Here is an 18,078-nt window from a genome sequence, read left to right on the forward strand (position 1 = left end):
ACCAAATATAGTAAATACAGAAAAAAAAAAGAAAAAAAAGATACTCCAATATCATGCTCATTAAAACCATTTGCTATAAATTCCATCAAGACTCACTCAATCACACAACCATTTGCTAAAAAAACAAACTCTCTTAAGCTTTCATAATCTCTGATCGATTCTCTATCCTTCCTTTTCTCTATAGCTCTATAGCTCTATAGCTCTATAGCCATGCCATCTCTATCAGACCATTTTGAGTTTGAGACAGTGAGAGAAGTTCCTGAATCCCATGCATGGACATCCTTAGATGATCATCCTTCCGGTGAAGCCACCGGCCATGACAAACTCCCTCTCATCTCCCTCTCAAACTCCTCCGATGATGATGATAACACCAAATTCCTACTCCGGCATGCATGCCAACACTTTGGTGTCTTCTATGTCACCGGTCACGGCATCTCTACCAATCTATTATCCGAGCTTGAGCTCCAAACTCGCCGTCTTTTCTCTCTTCCCACTAACCAAAAACTCAAGGCCGCTCGTCCACCGGACGGCCTCTCTGGCTATGGACTCGCTCGTATATCCTCCTTCTTCTCGAAACTTATGTGGTACGAAGGATTTACTATCTCCGGCTCTGTTCTCCATCACGCTCGCCAACTCTTCCCTGATGATTATTTCCGCTTCTGGTATATATAATACAATACGATCTTTTGATATGTGCTAGTATATTTTAACTAACTAACGCTAGTTCGCTGATTGTAATACTGTACTATTATTGTATTCAGCGAAACTATAGAAGAGTATGGGAAAGAGATGCAAAAACTCGCGGAGAAAATTATTCGACTAATGATAAGCTCATTAGGTGTCAAAGAAGAAGAGCTGAATTGGAGTAAAGATCTCTCCGGAGTGTTTCAGCTGAACTCTTATCCGGCGTGCCCGGACCCTGATAAGGCGATGGGCCTCGCCGCGCATACTGACTCTAGTCTTCTTACTATTCTTCACCAGAGTGGCACAAGTGGTCTCCAAGTTCTCCGGAAGGAAGACGGGCATGGCCCGACACGGTGGGTCACTGTTCCACCAGTTGCCGGAGCTCTCATCGTTCATGTTGGTGATCTTTCTCATATCCTTTCCAATGCACGTTTTCATAGTGTTCTTCACCGTGCCATTGTTAATCGGTATCGGCACCGATACTCTATGGCTTATATCTGTGGTCCTCCACCGGAGGTTAAGGTAAAACCATTGAATTCTTTAAATGAATCTCCGGTGTTCCGGCCGATGACTTGGCCAGAGTATCTCAGTCTCAAAGGGAAGCTCTTCAACCAAGCATTACATTCCATTAGAGTGACAAGTGATGATGAGAAGTTCAAGTTCATGCATGGTCCATGAGTTGAGTTTATGTTTGTTGCGTGTGTGATTGTGTGTGTGTGTGTGGTTATGATAGAAACATTTTGGGTCTTTTTGTTTGTGATACACTGATACTCTTGGTAGTGTTGTTGTGAGAGAAGTAAACAAAAACAAAGAAGAGAGTGAAGGAAGAGCACAAAATTAAGGAAGCAATCAAATCAAAAGTAAATGAAACTAGTTGTGCATGCAAACAAAACGTCATTGTTGTGAATGAAAACAAAGCGCCAAAGGATAGAAGAATTGAGGGAGGAGAGAGTGAGAATGAGGCCAGAGAAGCATTTTTCCTTTATTTATTTTATGGTCCCCAAAAAATCCCATTATTTTATCTTACCTATATATATATATATATATATATATATATATTAAAAATAAAAAGTTTAATCATACACAATATACTACAAATAAGATTGTTAGATTCACAGATAGATACCGTCTTCTATTGTAAACCGTTGGCTAAGATCAAATAATCTTTCGTGAATGTTAATTTGAGAAAAGACTGTGGTTTAATTTTTATTGAATTGTCATTATTTTATGCTAATTTTATATTTCTTTTCTTTTCATTTATAATCTTCACTGCTAAAGAATTTGCTGTAATTTTTTTAAATATATATCGTTATTTTCTCTTTTAATTTAATATAATTTATTTATGTTTTTTAAAAATAAAAAATAAAAAAATGTAAGAGATTAGACAAAAAGGATGCATCACCCTAGTAACAACCAACAACTGATATAGTAAGACACTTAATTTTTAACTTTTATGTGGAAGATCAAAAGTTACTCATTAAATTATAATAATAAAATAAACCATAAAAGATGATTGGTGGCACAAGGGTGTAAGAAATGAGGAAGGAAGGAAGGAAGGAACAGAGACTCTAGAATTATATATATATATATAATGGTTTCTAATGAAATTGATATTGATGTAATTAATTGGGAATAGTGTATTAATTATAAGATAATAATGAATACTAAGATTTGAGAGGAGATAGATGTTGAGATATGATTCATGGGTGGATGTTGGAGATGATGGGATGTGAAGTCATGGTACTTTGTGGAAGTGTGGGGTTAGTGTTCATGTGCTTGTCTAACTAAGAGGGAGCCCTCACACTCTCTCTCTGTAGCTTTGGCTCCTTCATCCATAAACACATCTCTTTGTGTCTTCCTAATGGATCTCCATTTTCTTTATTTTTCTTTGTTTTTTATTCTTTATTAATAATAAAAAACATATTTAATAAATATTAAGAGAAATCCGGAACATAAGCCATTCATAAGTACTTGGTTGTTATTGTGACACAGAGCACTTTCTCTTTTTACTTATTTTTTATCGACTAGTTACTTATTTTATCCATTGTTTATTTTTATTCACTCAGTTTTTCTCATATGTTGTATTCATCTTTTTTTAATTCTAGCGGATATCTTGTTTCCCGCTTTTCGCTTTGTTTCATTTATCTGATTTTTTTTAAAATAAATTATAATTAATCTATCTTATTAAAAAATATATACAAATAAAAACAAAATTAAGAGAAATCTTAAGTTCACTAATGAAGTAGAGTGTGGCCGACAAAGAGATATAGAGATATATATTAATTTATATAAATATATATTTTTAAGGAATTGCATCAGCATCAAGAGTTGAAGTGCTGTAGAATTTTTCTGTGGTTTCTTTTTTTCAATCAGTTCTTTTCTTTCTTTTTGAAGTAGTGGTTGGCAGTCACATTATTATTATCTAAATCCATGTTTTTCAACCATCAAAGTTGACATCTTGCTCAGATTCAACCCAAAAACATAAACTCTTCAAATCCTTGGCCTATTCTTTTTTTTTTTTAATCTATATTTATTATATTATCTTAGATCAATCATGAGTTTTAAGTAGCTATGATGTAAACTAACTTAATATATCAATTAATCAATCTATAATAATACCATAATTAATTCAAGCTGAAAATAATTCAAGCCAAAAGTGTATATATTTAAATTAGATATAGTAACAGTGCTCATATCAAAAATTCATGTTTGTGTGAACAGATATATTTTTTTATTGAAATTACGTAAATCCTAATGTTATTAAAAAAATAAAAAAATCAGGCCAATACAAAACACAAGCGGAAGAAAAAAAAAAAGTAAATCAACCATTAAAATGCAGAATTTAATCATATGAAGAGACTGACAACTAAAAAATAATTATAAGTAATAGCACAGATAAGAGATAAAAGTTAAGTGTTTTAACTGAGTCAATAGAAAATATATTATTAATTAAGAGAAAAATAAATAAAAGTAACTCCAAAAAATTCATATTTTGAGCTTTTTAAATTGAGTTTTATTTTCTCCGATTAGCAAAATTGCAAACAAACTAAATAATAAACCAATTAATTAAAATTTGAAAACGTATATTAGATGCAAACTAAACATATGCAATAGAAACATAGAGAAGAACGACACCCACCTGTGTGTGTATATATATATATTTATATTGACATTTGCCGGATTAACCGATACGCAATCATTAGTTAACTTTTTTTCGATTTTATTTTGTGGATGTAATAATGGATGAAAATCCGAAAGATCTGTCGATGTTGAACTTGAAAAGGAGGTTCATGTCGGCTGCAAGTGAACTAGTCATTGTAACTGAAAACTTAGAAAATGACTGCCTCTTGATGAGTGGAAAAACAAGAATGAAATTGAAATTGAAATTGAAATTTTGTGTGTATAATAATTTAAGTAAGATATAGTGAAACTTCAGTAATTTAACTGACAAATGATGAAAGAGATATGCAGTGTCAGAAAAGCTTCACAGAATTTCATACACTGAAAGAGCAGGACATGTGTTTTTGCAAGTATTTTAGTGCATTGTGACAGAGAATAAACAAAGAAACAAACAAACAAATAATGGATTTGTTTAATTGGATTGAAATGTATTATTGTTTTTTTAGCACCAATATTTGCTGTAGCCAATAATATGAATGTATAAATCATTTTGAGAGACACCATGACAGGAATCTGTATCATATCAAACAGACACTAAGAAACAGTTTAGCCTGAGACAAAGCACATCACATCTGGTCTGTTTATATACACAATTTTAGATGTTTATAAGGTACATCATGGACTCAAAGAAAGTACTGCTTTCATTTGTTCACAAAGTGCATCATGGAGTTTGTTGCCACAGAGCTTGTTCTTGTTGATGTAATTATAAGATTCTCAGGAAACTGGGAATGAAAAAAAAAATTTCAGGCAGGTTGCAGGTATCTCACATGGTTTTCAGCCATGCAATGGGACCGTCAACCATCGATGAACTTATCCACCAATCTTTGATTGACCGAATTCAAATTCACTGCAAGCTGCAGCTAAGGACTTTCATTGAATCTCTGACAAACAGTAGTTCAGATTTTGATTCAATAATGCTCACTGGATTTGGTATGCAGCTAAAAGTATCGTACTTTCAGGTATTAAGTATCGGAAACAGACACATGTTGATACTTTTGAAAGTAGAATAAGAACAAATTAAAGCGAAATGTTTAATCATGAAAGCAATTACTATTGGTTTTTTTATTTTGCTGTTAATTGTAAGTGCACTTGCAATCATGTTGATGCTCAATAATGTGTGTTACAGAGGAAAAGAAGAGGACAAAGGAAAGGACACTACCGATAATTTATTCAATCAATAATGGTCACAATTGAAAGTCTTCAATTGGATAATAATTAAATGCATTAGCTGGTCATTAGTGAAAACAATGATTCTGATCACATATTGTTGAATCAGTAGTCTAAAAGAACTTGTGTAAAGTTACACCCTGCTGCTGTAAAAGCCTGGCTAATTTCATGCTTTTATGTAACACAAACTGACAAAAAAAAAACAGATACTGAATGCATAGAGAAATAATTTTGGATGGTTGTTAATGAAATGTTACACTGGACCGGGAAAAAAAAATCGTCGTAAGAGAAGAGAAGCAGTGTTGTTCTGATATAACTGCAATGTACTTCTGGTCAGTTAGTAAGTACATCATAAAATTTCGGTACTTAAAATCAAATCAAAGAAGTAATTTTAGACTTGATAATTAACCGGCATGATGTTATGTTTATAGATTGAATAGAAGAAAAATACATGTTATGCCGACATCGGCTTCACACTCAAAGAGACAAAATATCTGAAACTTGTCATGTATCAAAAGATTTGCAATTAATGGATTCATCACGGTACTAATTAATCTTTACGAATGATCTTTATTAGGTAATGGTTGGTTATATGTTGCATTTCTCCACTTCAAAATATGACATAGATGCATATGTAGGTAGGAAACACAAGAAAGAAGGTTGTTATAACTCTCAATCATACACACAAGCAACAAATTAATCCTTGTATACAGTATATGAACAAGATAAAAAAAAAAATACAGGAGATATATAAGATGATATAAAAAGCAAAGGAAACATCAGGACAATTTACATCTGGAAATGAAGATGGACACATTATCATTTGAAGATCTGAACCAAAAGAAAAAATGCAATATATGGACAAAATACTCAGAAAAAGATGCAAGTTTGTGACTCATTGTTAGCTGGATTGAACTTTATTACTGTAAACAACTTTATGTTATGTAGTCCAGGCGAAAAGACGAACAATCATAAACATCTAAACTAATCTTTTCAAGGACAAACACCTGAACAGTGAAGCATGCTAGATGACAAACAAGGAATTAATCCACTTTCAAAAGTAACAAATCACAAGCAATGTCATTAATCTTAGTCTAAATAAAGTATGAAAGCATGAATGCATGAAGTTGATGGGTTAACTATTTGACACAAATATACTGCTACTTCTGCTGGACAATGCACAAGTACTTTTGACCAAATAAATTAGTTAATTACAAGAACACAAGCACTGAAAAACAAGAAATATAATCATATTTCAATATATCAACAAGTCGTTGTAGTATAGTGGTAAGTATTCCCGCCTGTCACGCGGGTGACCCGGGTTCGATCCCCGGCAACGGCGAGCAGAGTTTTTTCATTCAGTCATCAATGTTTTTTTTTTAGTAATTTACTTTTTTAACTATAGCAAGTTTACTTTATCAATATTTACTTAATACTAGTGAAAACAATGTTCAATAGTCAGTTATTCAAACATCAATAGCTCTTATTCATCATCCTCCACAGCATTCGCATCTATACATGCATTTATATGTGAATTAAGATGTAAAACAACATTATACAAAAAGAATTAGATGATCAAGATTAAAATGTAAAACTCTAGCAATTTCACCAAGGTCTTTTACATGCAAAGAGAGACATTATATTAAGGAGAAAAGAACAGGACAACAGCAGCATGTTTAGATGATGGTTAGCTTAGATTCAGTGAAAATGCAACAAAAATTTTGCCTGTTTGTCAGATGTTTGATGATGGTTACGATCAAAGTTCATCGCCAGAGCTTGATGAACTTATCGTGGCTTGCGGAAGCAAGCAATCCTGTCACAGTCGATGCTGATAAGGCTGCGATCAATCCTTCATGCGCCGGAAGAGTCATTGTTTTGCTCTCTGACATGTCCCAGAGTTCAAGTGACTGAAAAAGAATGAATTAACCGATGTTTAGAACTTGGTAATGCATGCAATGTGACATGATAATGAGAGTATCACTCTAAAGGACTTGCCTGATAACAACCGATAACGAGCAATGATGCATATGTTGGGTGGAAAACACATGAATGAAACTTGTTGCCACTGCAGCTCAACTCATGCACACACTCACCTTCGTTCCCAGAAGCTAGAGACCAAACCTTCACAGAATCCTCACTAACAGAGGCCAAATACTCACCGGATGGATCCCAGCAAACTGAGTCTACGTGTTTTACATGACCCTGTTGTCGAAGAAAATAAGCTTGAATTGGACCATTCTAATGTTAATAGATCAAAACAAGTTCAGTGATACTCAGAACACAGATACTACCTGTAAAGAATGACAGCATGCCTGAGTTTCAACATCCAGAATGGAAACAACATTCTCAGCAGCTGCAGCAAGATATCTTCCCACCCGTGGTTGGAATCTCATTTGTGCTCCGCCACCCTGGATGAACAGAATCATATAAATCATCCATGATTGCGTATTTCTCATCATAAATTTGGAAATAAAAGCATTAGTTGTGTACCTTAAAGAATCTAGTGCAGTTACCATTGTTAATACTCCAATAACGTACTTCACCATCACCGTCGCAAGAGCAGACAAGGTCATCTTTAGTTGGGTGGAAGTCGAGAGACATAACTGACGCGGAATGCCCCATGAAAGTCCTAATGGAATAACCTGGCTGTGAGACAGATACATCTAGTAAGAAAAACCAATGAAAGTGAGCAACATTGATTGAGTTGAGATAAAAGAGAGCTGAAACGGCGGCAACTTCCAACATGCAATAAGTATCAAGTGAATTACTGCGATACAGCACATATAACTTACAATATCATAAGAATTAAAAATATATCAAGAAGAAAGGTGATAAAGAAAAAAGTGTGAGACAAGCGGTGAATGGAAGGAATAGAAACTTACATTGTCGGCATCCCAAATCCGCACAGTTTTGTCAAAAGAAGAAGTTGCCAGGCGTGGAACAATTGGACTAAATCGAACATCAGTGATCAGCAAGGAGTGCTCTTCTAATGTTGATTTCGGCTTTAAGATATCACTATACCACAAAACCACCTACTTGATAATAACAAGGAAAACACTAACATCGTGTGAGTTCAGCGATTTGTCAGATGTTATTAATCTTCAGTCTCACCTTCTTATCATGACCACCGGTGGCAAGAAGTTTTCCATCAGATGAAAAATGACAACAGACAACTTTGCTTGTGCTTGCTCTACTGATTGCAATTTCAGAAAACGAGAAACCTGATAAATCAGGAAATGCTGTAAATTTATCTTATGAGCAAGCACAAATTTGAAACATTATTTGATCATGAAAGTAACAAAGAAGGCCACCTTTACTAGCATCCCTCAAGTGCCCAACTCTTTCGCGTGCATCTGCATCATCGTGAGACAGATATGATTCGACATTATCATCAAGAGCACCATCATCGACAAAGCGATCAATGTCACCCTACAAATATGATAAGGAGCTTGAATGAAGTTGTAACAATTCCTCAACAGCAAACTAGTAAACAAAAAAGGCAGAATATTAACCAACTGATTTGATGTAGATGTCAGAGATGCATTGCCATCTGAAGCTAAGACCATCAAAGGCTTCAAGGGGTTGTTGCTATGCTGGAAACTTGGCATAGATATCACATCTCCGGGAGTGTGTGTCGAGGGAGTTGATGGTACTGAACCCGGTGAAGGACCAGCAGTGTTTGCCGTTCCAGAACTATTGGCAGGACCAGAGGATGAAGCAGGCTGTTTACGTTTGCGGCCAATATTTTTTGAAGCCTAATTATCCGTTCAAGAGTTTCAGCAATGCAGACGATAAACATAAATGCTAAAAGGATGCCAACAAGGCAAGGAAGAAGGATAAACCTGTTCATTTCCTCTATAGGAGTTTGGCATGCTTGCTTCCATAGTTAAGCTCACAGCACCAACTTCATCTTGTTGATGTGGATTGGAACTCTGAGAAAGTTGAGTTGCAAGAGCATGTTGATGAAGCTGCTGTTGTTGACTGCCAATTTGTTGCTGTTGCTGTAACTGAGTTATTTTCTACTACACACAAACAGAAAAAGTTACAAGGTTCAAACAAGCATTTGCCTAAATGTATGATGAAGAATAGAAGAATACAAGTATGAAAAGTATACCTTAATCAGCATTTCCTTATCAGCACAAGGTAAAACCTGGCATGAGGTCTGCAGAGGAGATCCAACATTTGGAATGATATCACCGATCGAGTTTGTCTGCACATCCTTACCAAGAAAGCTGCTCCTATTGTTCAAAAGCATTCTTAACCTTCTGCTGTCAAAATCTCCCGCCATTGGGGATGTCAGATTCTGCTGTGCTTGAAGGAGTAGCTGTCGTTGCTGCGGATTAAGAAACTGAATTTGATTGAATGATTGAGCAGACTGCATAAGTGCCTTCTGTTGCTGTAGAATTCCAGAACGGAACTGATCGAGCCCCTGTATTTCAGTCAAGATAGGCCAGCGATATGAACATCTAGTCACACTTACATACAAAACAACAGCTTCTTCTTTTGATTTCATAGTACAACTACACTAACAACGAGACTGATTTTGCCAAGTTAAAACCCAATTACATGCACACTGTAAAACAAGAGCTCCATCAAAAACTCACAGTGAGAGGCCATCCCTTCAAGGTTAGATTACTACCACTTTGATTTGACCCTGCAATTATCATAACTCACATAAGCTTCCATTGTGATCTCATAACTTAGAAGAAGACTGAATTAGTCAAATAATGTTCCATTTCTATAAGATAAAGGACATATATATATACACATATGTACATCGCCAACCAAGCAAATGGTAACTAAGAATATTAAGAAAATTTTAGTAACAATATATTGAATTTAAATGCTCGTATTGATCACTAGAAGAACAATGCATGAATTTGCTAGTTAAGGATGTGAAAGTTACAACCAGATACTCCAATTAATGATCCATCTGGAACGGAAGATCTACTACTCAACACTGCATTTGCCTCAGTCTTAATGTCCTGTAAAAAAAAATCACTTTCACAATCGACTAAAAAAAGAAAATTGCCAATGATAGTGCTTGTAAAACGAACCTGTGCAGATCCAGGATATTGTTGATTCCTATTCTGAACTTGTTGTAAAGCATCTGACATGACACCAACAGAACTTGGCAAAAGTTGACTGCAACAGAAATCAGTCCAGTAAAACAGGAGCCCGACATATGTTACCAACCCAAACATAAATAAATAAAATTTAATGAATAGATAATAAATTCTGGAATTTGAACAGATCTATATCAATATCTTAGCATGCTTGCATGCCAAATCTAGTTTTTGCGCAAATTACTCAATAAGATTACAGGGCCTGGACTAAAGAAATGGAAATTATTACAATGCCAAAGGAAAAATGGACAAAACGACAAGCATCTAGTTAATTGGAGGTTCTCAAAGAAGCAATTTATCGAAGCATCTCAAGATATGCAGGCTTGCAAATCCATAGCATGTGAATTGAAAAGTCCATCATTTGAGTACCCAGAAGGTTGTCCAGGTGCTGCAGCTGATTTCAACATCGAAGTCTGGGTAGGATCCAACAATTGCCCAACATTTTCACCAAACCTTTGCTGAAAAATTTAAGGTGAAAAGCATTAGTCAAATTAGTTGAATCATGGCGCAAATGTTATCATACCATGACTACCTTCATTGATGCTTCATCCAGAGAATTTCTTGGAAGTGGCAGCTTAAGTTGTTCTTCATACATCTTTGTTGCTAAAGCATTAGCAATGCCAGAATTTTGTCGCATTAAAGAATCAGAGCTAACAGGAGCATTTGCAGTGCCATTTAAAAGATTTGCTGTTGCTCTACGCTGTTGTTGTTGTTGCTGCTGCTGTTGCTGTTGTTGTTGCTGCTGCTGCTGCTGCTGCTGTTGTGCATGCTGCTGTAATAAATGTTGTTGCATCTGAATTTGTTGTTGCTGGTGCTCTTGATGCAGTTGCTGCTGCCTTTGAGGCTGTGGTTGTTGTTGCTGCTGCTGCTCTCGTGCTTTCTGTAGTTGAGTCTGAATGCCAACATCATCAAAATCAACTTATACATTCAAGAGAAAGACTGGAAATTTGGTTCACTCCATGATTACAAACTAAAACATTAATGAGAAAACAAGACATCATGAACCAGATGTTTTCTGAAGCTAGGCCTGGTAAAAGTAAAACAAACTTGGACTTCAAAAACTTTACAGACATGCATATAAACATCAATGCACCCATACAGTAAAGAATTCCCAAAAGAATAGACAATATGATAAAAATCAACCTTGTTGTTATCTACAAAAGAAGTTACTTGCCTCTAAGTATGATGCAGCAGCATCAGAGTGTTTCTCATTTGTCCTTGCAATGAAAATATCCCAAAAGACAGACCACCATTCAAAAAGAAAGCCACCAGGAGCATCAATTGCTGGATAAACACAATATTGTAGCATTAAAAACCCAACTAGTACCGAAAAATATTCTAAACCAACATTATAATCAAGCCCTATAGTTTTCACAACTCACCAACAGGATCTGAAGACACCTTCCCTTCAGCTTGAAAGGCCTTAGCAGATGCTTGCAAATTCCTCTTCATTAAATAGTCATAAATATAAACGTCCAACCTGTAACCAGTTTCAAAAGACAGTACTCAAAACATTTGTCAGAATTCTATCATAATCTCAAGACATTGAATGCACAAAGTTAAAATTTCAAAAATCACAATGACCAAACAGTGTGCTCAAGAAAAAGAAAATATTTTGCATAAGAAAGAAAACCAGAAGCTGGGAGAAGAAAACAAAACCAACAAATAATAAATGAAGGAAACTAGAAGAGCAAAACTTCTACCTCAGATGATATAATTAAAGAAAAACTATGAGAATCCACACATACACTCAAACTTAGCATCCAAAAACCATGAGGAAAAACAAGCACACAGAACAAAAGAACAAAAACAAAACAAAAAAATATAAGAGAGAAAATAAAGCTCGACTTCCTTTCCTTCCAATCAAGCACATTTTTCAGCAAGAAAATCCCTCAAAAACCAATCTTTATGCAAGAAAAAAAATAAAAAAAGCAGAGCTTCAAACCCAAAACCCAATACAAGCTACTAACAGCATAAAAACCCATTCCACCAGATTTTCGCTGCAGCAAAACATCATCAACAACAATTTACTCATAAATTAAAAAAATAAATAAATAAAAAAAAGCCAAACACACTCATAAAACCCACAAAAAAAGGGGGGCAAAAAAAGGAAACTTCATGGAAAAACGCAAGCAAAGGACTCACATTTTATCAGCATCCCAATTGTTCTGGGCCATGATTCCTTCCAATGCTGCACCTTCAACAACACCAAACTTCACTAAAACCACAGTCTCCAATCCGATTCCTATCCTCTCTCCATTGAAATCACTCTCAATCTTAGAAACTCAGAAGAAAAACGAATTAAAAGTACCACCTTTGAAGTCCGTGTGTCTTCAAAGGAGAAGCCAAAAGGAAACAGCGAGCGAGGGAATTAAAGCTTACTTAAAAAGTGAACAAATGTATTTATTATTGGAAAGCCAAACTCACCCGAAACTCCGACCATGTTATTAGACCACCTCGGAAAACATAATTCATTAGGGCCCCTCTTTTCTGCCAGATAGGACTGTCAAATGTAAAGGTGCAATTCTTGGGCTGCTTAATTAGATCACTTTGTTAAATGCTGACCAGTTTGATCAGTGTACCTTTTCAGCTTTTTCAGATGCAAGCGTGCATCGAGATTTGTGCTACGGTCAGCCGAATGAACGGTCCGGATCTCTTCTTTTTTTGATTTGGAGTTGGATTTCTCGGAAATACCCCTGTACTTGGCCGAAATATCTGTAATACTTGCGTACGTCATTAAGTAGCATCCTTACGAAATGACCATAATGCCCTTATCACTCTACCCCCGAAGAGTTACTTTAATCAAGGGTGAAATAGTCATTTAGACAGAGATGGTACCCACCTCAGAAAGATACTGCAAAGGATTGGACGGCGATCGGACGCATGACGTGAAGATGGACGGTGAACAATTCCCGAATTGATTAGAGTGCGGATCCCGAGGAGAATTATATACGTATATGATGAGAAGTTTCATTTATAAAACCATATAGACTAAATTATTATTATATGATAATTTTGATAACATCCATCCATCATACATGTAAAAGAAAATTAATCATTAATTTCTATCACTAATAAATTTAACTCTTTTAAAAGATAATTTCAAAAATGTTTACATATAATTTTGCCACTATGACATATAAGCAAAAAATGGTAAGTTTTAGTAAATAGATTAAAAAAATAAAATAAACAAGAGATAAAATTATAATTTAATGAATTAAAATTAATAATTGCCTCCCACTATATTCTCAAATCCACAGGTGGCTTTAGACAAAATAACAAATAACAAAATCTATGAATATTATTCAATACTGATCACCAGACTATAGCAGAAGAGTCGGTATTTTATTTCTCTTTTTAACTCGAAGATTGATGGTTTGATCCCGACGAAGGTTGAGAGCCCGATCCCGATGCTGGAGTCTGAATCACATTGTTGAGTTAATATCACTGCATTCACCAACTTTGATTATTGCAGAAATCAGATTATTATTGTACACTGCTGCAAGTCAAAAACCATGGCAAGGGCAGCAACAACAAATGCTGAGAAATTTTAGGCACAGATAAAATACCAAAATCCAAACAAAACATCCAGATGGACTGTATTTCTACACTAGAGCAAGTGGAAGAACAAGCTATATGTTTCACTCTTCAAAATCGTCCTTGTCATCGGCCGGAATTGGCTTGTTCCTCCAGAATACAGCGAGGACACTGCCACCAAGCTATCAACAGAAAAATGAAAGAAATACAGCAAGACTTACTGAATTTAACTGTAATTAAAAAGCACACTGAAATCCAAGTGAATGTTCAACGCTTAAATGAAATATAATGAGTGAGGGAATCATACCGCCATACAAACAACACTGACAGCCGAAGGTACAGCAACAAGAGGATTTGTGAAGTGTCTCTTTGCGAGTAGAAATCCAAGCGCTGAGCTCTGTAAAGGAAATGAAAGATATGATAAGCTCGCTATTGTGAACATGAATCTAGTTCAGTTGTTTGTATAATTAACAAATTTTAGAAGGTTTGTGAAGAAAGCCAATATCTGCAGCAAAGTTCATATCAATACCTGCATCCCACATTCTATAGAAATAGTGCGTGAAGTCGATTCACCAAATGATGATACTCTTGAAAGCCAATAGCCAAGAGCAAAAGCACCAATATGTAGGATAGCTACAGGTATAATCACTTGTGTTCCTTGGGTCTTCAAAACTTCTGAAACTAGACCAATCTAGCAATATCATAAATGGAAATCTCAGTTTCCAGCACGAGGGGGAAATCATTTAAACCAACGTGATTCCCTTCAGGCACCCTCAGATAAACAGACTGGTAACAATAAGGCTAATTTTTGCCATACTCAAGTCCGTAACTCAGTTAATTTCCTGTCAACAAAACAATGTTATAAACTAAATTCTCAGTTTCTGAACTTACAGGGCTTGCGCAAAGCAGTGTGGTAAGTACAACTCCAATCAATGGCATTAATGTGATTATTTTCTTTGTAAATTTTGGGAAATATTCATGTAATAGCACTGTCAAAAGAGCACAAAGTATTATGTTAAGCATTCAGATCATGAGGCTGTACCATATTTTGAACATTAAAATCATTTCACAGTTACCTCCAGTGATGGTTGGCACCAAAACCACCTGAAAAGTGCTGATGGCCAAACCCTGAATAAATGCATATTTAGACTTAAATGGAATTATATCTTAGGATTAAAATTAACTGCTACTCATTAGATTTAATATACATCAAAATCTTACCACTGCATTTACAGGAACAAGCTGTCCAGCAAGGAGCATGGTAAGGAGTGGAGTCATGACAATAGCACCAATGGTTGAGCAACTAGAAGATTGCACAATTTAAAGTGGTTGCAGCATTCAAGAAATATAAATTCAATACTCAAGCACATGCAGGTAAAAAAGACCGAGGATAAAAACAAAGTTTATATCAGTGTGCATTTAACACAACATGTCAAAAACAGCATAGCCTCCATTCATTCGAATTATTTAATGATGTAGATCATAGTCTTGTGCATTGAGCTTACACCATGTTGTCTTTCTATTGAAAAAAAAAAACCAATAGTCAGAGAATGTAGATTTCCATCCCGTATTATGTTTTGGTTCATTCAACATAGATTTGTAAAAATTGAGGGATTATCAAGTTACTGTTCTTACAGTTCAAGAAATATTACTTGCATATATAGGACAAGAAAGATTTGAAAAATGGATTGGATGCAAGAAAAAAACTTACATTGACATGAGAACTGAAAGTGCAACATTTCCTTTTGATATATAAGTTGCAACATTAGATGCCTGCCCTCCAGGGCAGCAGGATACCAAAATAAGACCAGTAGCAAGGGGTGCAGACAAGCGCAAAGTCTGTTAACAAGATTTATCTCAGTAGGAGGATTTAATAGCCATCACAACATTTTCATACGTAGAGGTATGTGATGTTCAAAACGTGTTAATGCATGTCAAAGTAGAATACTTCTTAGATATACAGGACAAAAAGAAGAATACATCATTGTTAGATATTCCCCTCCGAAAGAAGCTTGTGAATTTTCAAGACCATGCTGATCAGCAACTAAATTACAAAAGATTGATCAGTCTACTGTTATTCTATTTGTACGGTTATGTCAAAATTCTCACTCTTGACAAGCTTGGCAAGCTCAACTGCAGGATATCACAATCAGCTTGCTTCTTCCGCTCCACTGTGGTGGAGTACATATCTTACATCATGTCTTTATGCCAATTTGTTATACTTATTTGGCAACAATTCATGAATCCCTCTTGTTTTTCTCCTTGCCCCAAAGGATACAAGATCTTTGGGGGCTTTGGGGCTCATCAGCAGTGAAAAGTCCACCTACTTGGTCTGGGAGCTCCCATGCCTTGCTATCCTTTGGAACAGTTTAATAGAGATAAATACAAGATGTTTTGATAATAAATAATGTGATCATTCCCAAATTTTTCTTGATATTGATTACATGCTCTTATACTGGTATAGTGCAGCTCACAACTCCAAACCGTCAAAACGTGAAGATGTTAAGTCCATTGTGAGTAGTCTCACCGTTACCCATGATGGCCACAACCTCGCTAGAGTGGAGATAGACTTGACTTGGAATTTTTCTAATAGTCTATTTCCATATTCTGTTTTCTATTTTTGTTAAATTAATTGTTTTGATCCTGTTATCTTTTCTATGCTTTGTACTCTTTTGTCACTTTATCTTAATGCGTGCTGTTTATAGAAAGAAATCAACTTCTATTGCTCTGCAAAGCACCAATGAAATAAATAGTGCAATCAGACAAACTACTATACCTTTGCAATGACATATCCTAACAATGGTTTAATCATGTACTGAGCTAGAAATCCCACACCAACCTGCATACAAGAGGAAAGGTTTATTAGTAATTCCAAAAGTTTACATGCTTACAGATTATTTATGCAGGATGACGACAGATGTAGTGACTTACTGTCCATGGGTTTCGCATACATCTCCTAAAATCCTCAAAAGTCAATGTAAGGCCCATTGAAAGCATCAATAAACCCAATCCAACAGTGAAAAGATCTGTTTCCAACCAAGTAACCTGTGTGGTGCGACCCATGAGATGGTATTCCAAATCATAGAATTTTTTTGAAAGCATCAGAACTAAAAAGAACAGGAATAAGTGGCTTATCAAAATGTTTCGGTAGAAGGTGGAATTACTGCAGATGGTTTTATTATGCCAATAAGTGTGCCTAGTAGCACCTGCAAGAAAATATACCCAACCGTCTCTGAGATTCTTTGATCTTTCAACTGAGAATTAGTTCAGAAGTTGACAAGTGACCAGCGGACAACTATCCTTATAATCTCTCCTTTAACATACCCAGACAGGAAACAGTGTGGTAAGAAGTTCAACAATTCTCTCATACTGGCTAATTTCATGAGAAGGACTATTTGGAACCTCCCCAGAGATATCATCTTCAGCTTTGCAGAAGACTTGTCGGTTCCTACAAACATGGAGTTCAACTTAAGACCACTAATTCGAAATAGTATCACACACTCAAAAAGGAAACAAACAATAATGAGGAGTTGAGGACACAACATTTATCAATGAATGCCAAGAAAAAAAGTAGTATTGTGTTAACAAACCAAATCAGTCTCCTACTTCTTTGAGGCATTTCATCAAACAAGTATCTCCTATGCAATTAGGATAAAGATTTCACCATTCAATATCAATGAACACCTAAAGTTTTCTATGCTTGCTCAATTTAATCATGAAAATGATCCTCTAGCTCACCTAAACACCGGCACAATGGATGAAACCCTGGAACAAACAATAGAATCACCATGACATCTCCCGTGAACTGATGACACTGAAAGCTCACTTCCCACACCTGCATTCTTCCCAACACCAGACACTCAAATCAAACCAATATTTTTTAGAAAAATAAAAAAAAAATACAATTTTTCACACAAGGGCAACACAAACACCATCAAACAAGATACCAAAACAAGTAAAGCATCGAAGGACAAGACAAGCAAATACCAATCACTGTTTGGCACCTCGCTATGGAAGCGTTTGGTCCACGAATGAAGAATCCACTGGAAGGCAGAAAGCTGAGGTTCTTCTGCAGCAATCTGGACATTGATGGGATGGAGGAAGCCATGAAAAGGAATCAAAAAGGAGCGAAATTTGGAAGAGCGAAGCAAGAGAGAATGGACATTGGATGCTGAAAAGAAGAAGATTATCGAGTGAGTCTGCAAAATGGAATGATATCCGGATTGCGGATGCGGACTTTTTCTTGGCGGATTCGGATCTTTTGGTTTCGGGACCCACCCGACCCGATTAGATTGAAAAGTAACCTTTTCTGGGTTTTTTTTTTAAAAAAAAAAAGATAAGGCCCTTTTTATTTATGTTATTTGTTTTTAATCCTAATCACGTG

The 18,078-nt window shown here is 35.6% G+C and overlaps 3 protein-coding genes and 1 non-coding gene across 4 annotated transcripts; 2 read left to right on the top strand and 2 right to left on the bottom strand.

Annotated features, from left to right (window-relative positions):
- Window positions 1-111: 111 nt before the first annotated feature.
- On the top strand, window positions 112-1,642 carry LOC120280800 (gibberellin 3-beta-dioxygenase 1-like). The gene is made up of 2 exons (XM_039287744.1): window positions 112-662; window positions 762-1,642. The coding sequence occupies exons 1-2, from the start codon at window positions 211-213 to the stop codon at window positions 1,360-1,362; spliced, it is 1,053 nt and encodes a 350-aa protein (XP_039143678.1). The 5' UTR covers window positions 112-210; the 3' UTR covers window positions 1,363-1,642.
- Window positions 1,643-6,301: 4,659 nt separating this feature from the next.
- Window positions 6,302-6,373, top strand: TRNAD-GUC. The gene has a single exon. It is a non-coding gene; the product is annotated as a tRNA-Asp (tRNA).
- Window positions 6,374-6,598: 225 nt separating this feature from the next.
- LOC120280937 (transcriptional corepressor LEUNIG-like) lies at window positions 6,599-12,493 on the bottom strand. The gene is made up of 18 exons (XM_039287906.1): window positions 12,303-12,493; window positions 11,540-11,637; window positions 11,332-11,441; window positions 10,690-11,049; window positions 10,527-10,615; window positions 10,089-10,176; window positions 9,941-10,016; window positions 9,636-9,685; window positions 9,146-9,460; window positions 8,874-9,050; window positions 8,544-8,786; window positions 8,343-8,460; window positions 8,143-8,252; window positions 7,914-8,063; window positions 7,522-7,677; window positions 7,323-7,439; window positions 7,027-7,233; window positions 6,599-6,938 (listed from the first exon to the last, which is right to left on the bottom strand). Exons 1-18 carry the CDS (start codon window positions 12,332-12,334, stop codon window positions 6,795-6,797), a joined length of 2,640 nt encoding a protein of 879 aa, XP_039143840.1. The 5' UTR covers window positions 12,335-12,493; the 3' UTR covers window positions 6,599-6,794.
- A 1,194-nt stretch (window positions 12,494-13,687) lies between these two features.
- LOC120280778 (sodium/pyruvate cotransporter BASS2, chloroplastic) lies at window positions 13,688-17,882 on the bottom strand. The gene is made up of 13 exons (XM_039287725.1): window positions 17,682-17,882; window positions 17,433-17,529; window positions 17,019-17,142; window positions 16,859-16,900; window positions 16,626-16,739; window positions 16,471-16,533; window positions 15,406-15,533; window positions 14,916-14,997; window positions 14,771-14,822; window positions 14,586-14,683; window positions 14,224-14,385; window positions 14,002-14,091; window positions 13,688-13,876 (listed from the first exon to the last, which is right to left on the bottom strand). The coding sequence occupies exons 1-13, from the start codon at window positions 17,800-17,802 to the stop codon at window positions 13,799-13,801; spliced, it is 1,251 nt and encodes a 416-aa protein (XP_039143659.1). The 5' UTR covers window positions 17,803-17,882; the 3' UTR covers window positions 13,688-13,798.
- Between the last annotated feature and the right edge of the window lie 196 nt (window positions 17,883-18,078).

The sequence above is a fragment of the Dioscorea cayenensis genome, chromosome 17 (genome assembly GCF_009730915.1).
Source record: "Dioscorea cayenensis subsp. rotundata cultivar TDr96_F1 chromosome 17, TDr96_F1_v2_PseudoChromosome.rev07_lg8_w22 25.fasta, whole genome shotgun sequence".
Lineage (NCBI taxonomy): Eukaryota > Viridiplantae > Streptophyta > Magnoliopsida > Dioscoreales > Dioscoreaceae > Dioscorea > Dioscorea cayenensis.

What these genes read in the sequence shown, in the direction of transcription:
- LOC120280778 (XM_039287725.1), bottom strand. Translation starts at nt 17,802, where the DNA reads ATGGCTTCCTCCATCCCATCAATGTCCAGATTGCTGCAGAAGAACCTC. An exon ending in TTGTTCCTGTAAATGCAGTG is followed by an intron (nt 14,823 to 14,915) that starts GTAAGATTTTGA and finishes GCATTTATTCAG; the next exon opens with GGTTTGGCCATCAGCACTTT. An exon ending in CTATAGAATGTGGGATGCAG is followed by an intron (nt 14,092 to 14,223) that starts GTATTGATATGA and finishes TTTCCTTTACAG; the next exon opens with AGCTCAGCGCTTGGATTTCT.
- LOC120280937 (XM_039287906.1), bottom strand. Translation starts at nt 12,334, where the DNA reads ATGGCCCAGAACAATTGGGATGCTGATAAAAT. An exon ending in CATCTACATCAAATCAGTTG is followed by an intron (nt 8,461 to 8,543) that starts GTTAATATTCTG and finishes TCATATTTGTAG; the next exon opens with GGTGACATTGATCGCTTTGT. An exon ending in CATGCTGTCATTCTTTACAG is followed by an intron (nt 7,234 to 7,322) that starts GTAGTATCTGTG and finishes CTTCGACAACAG; the next exon opens with GGTCATGTAAAACACGTAGA.
- LOC120280800 (XM_039287744.1), top strand. Translation starts at nt 211, where the DNA reads ATGCCATCTCTATCAGACCATTTTGAGTTTGAGACAGTGAGAGAAGTT. An exon ending in GATGATTATTTCCGCTTCTG is followed by an intron (nt 663 to 761) that starts GTATATATAATA and finishes TATTGTATTCAG; the next exon opens with CGAAACTATAGAAGAGTATG.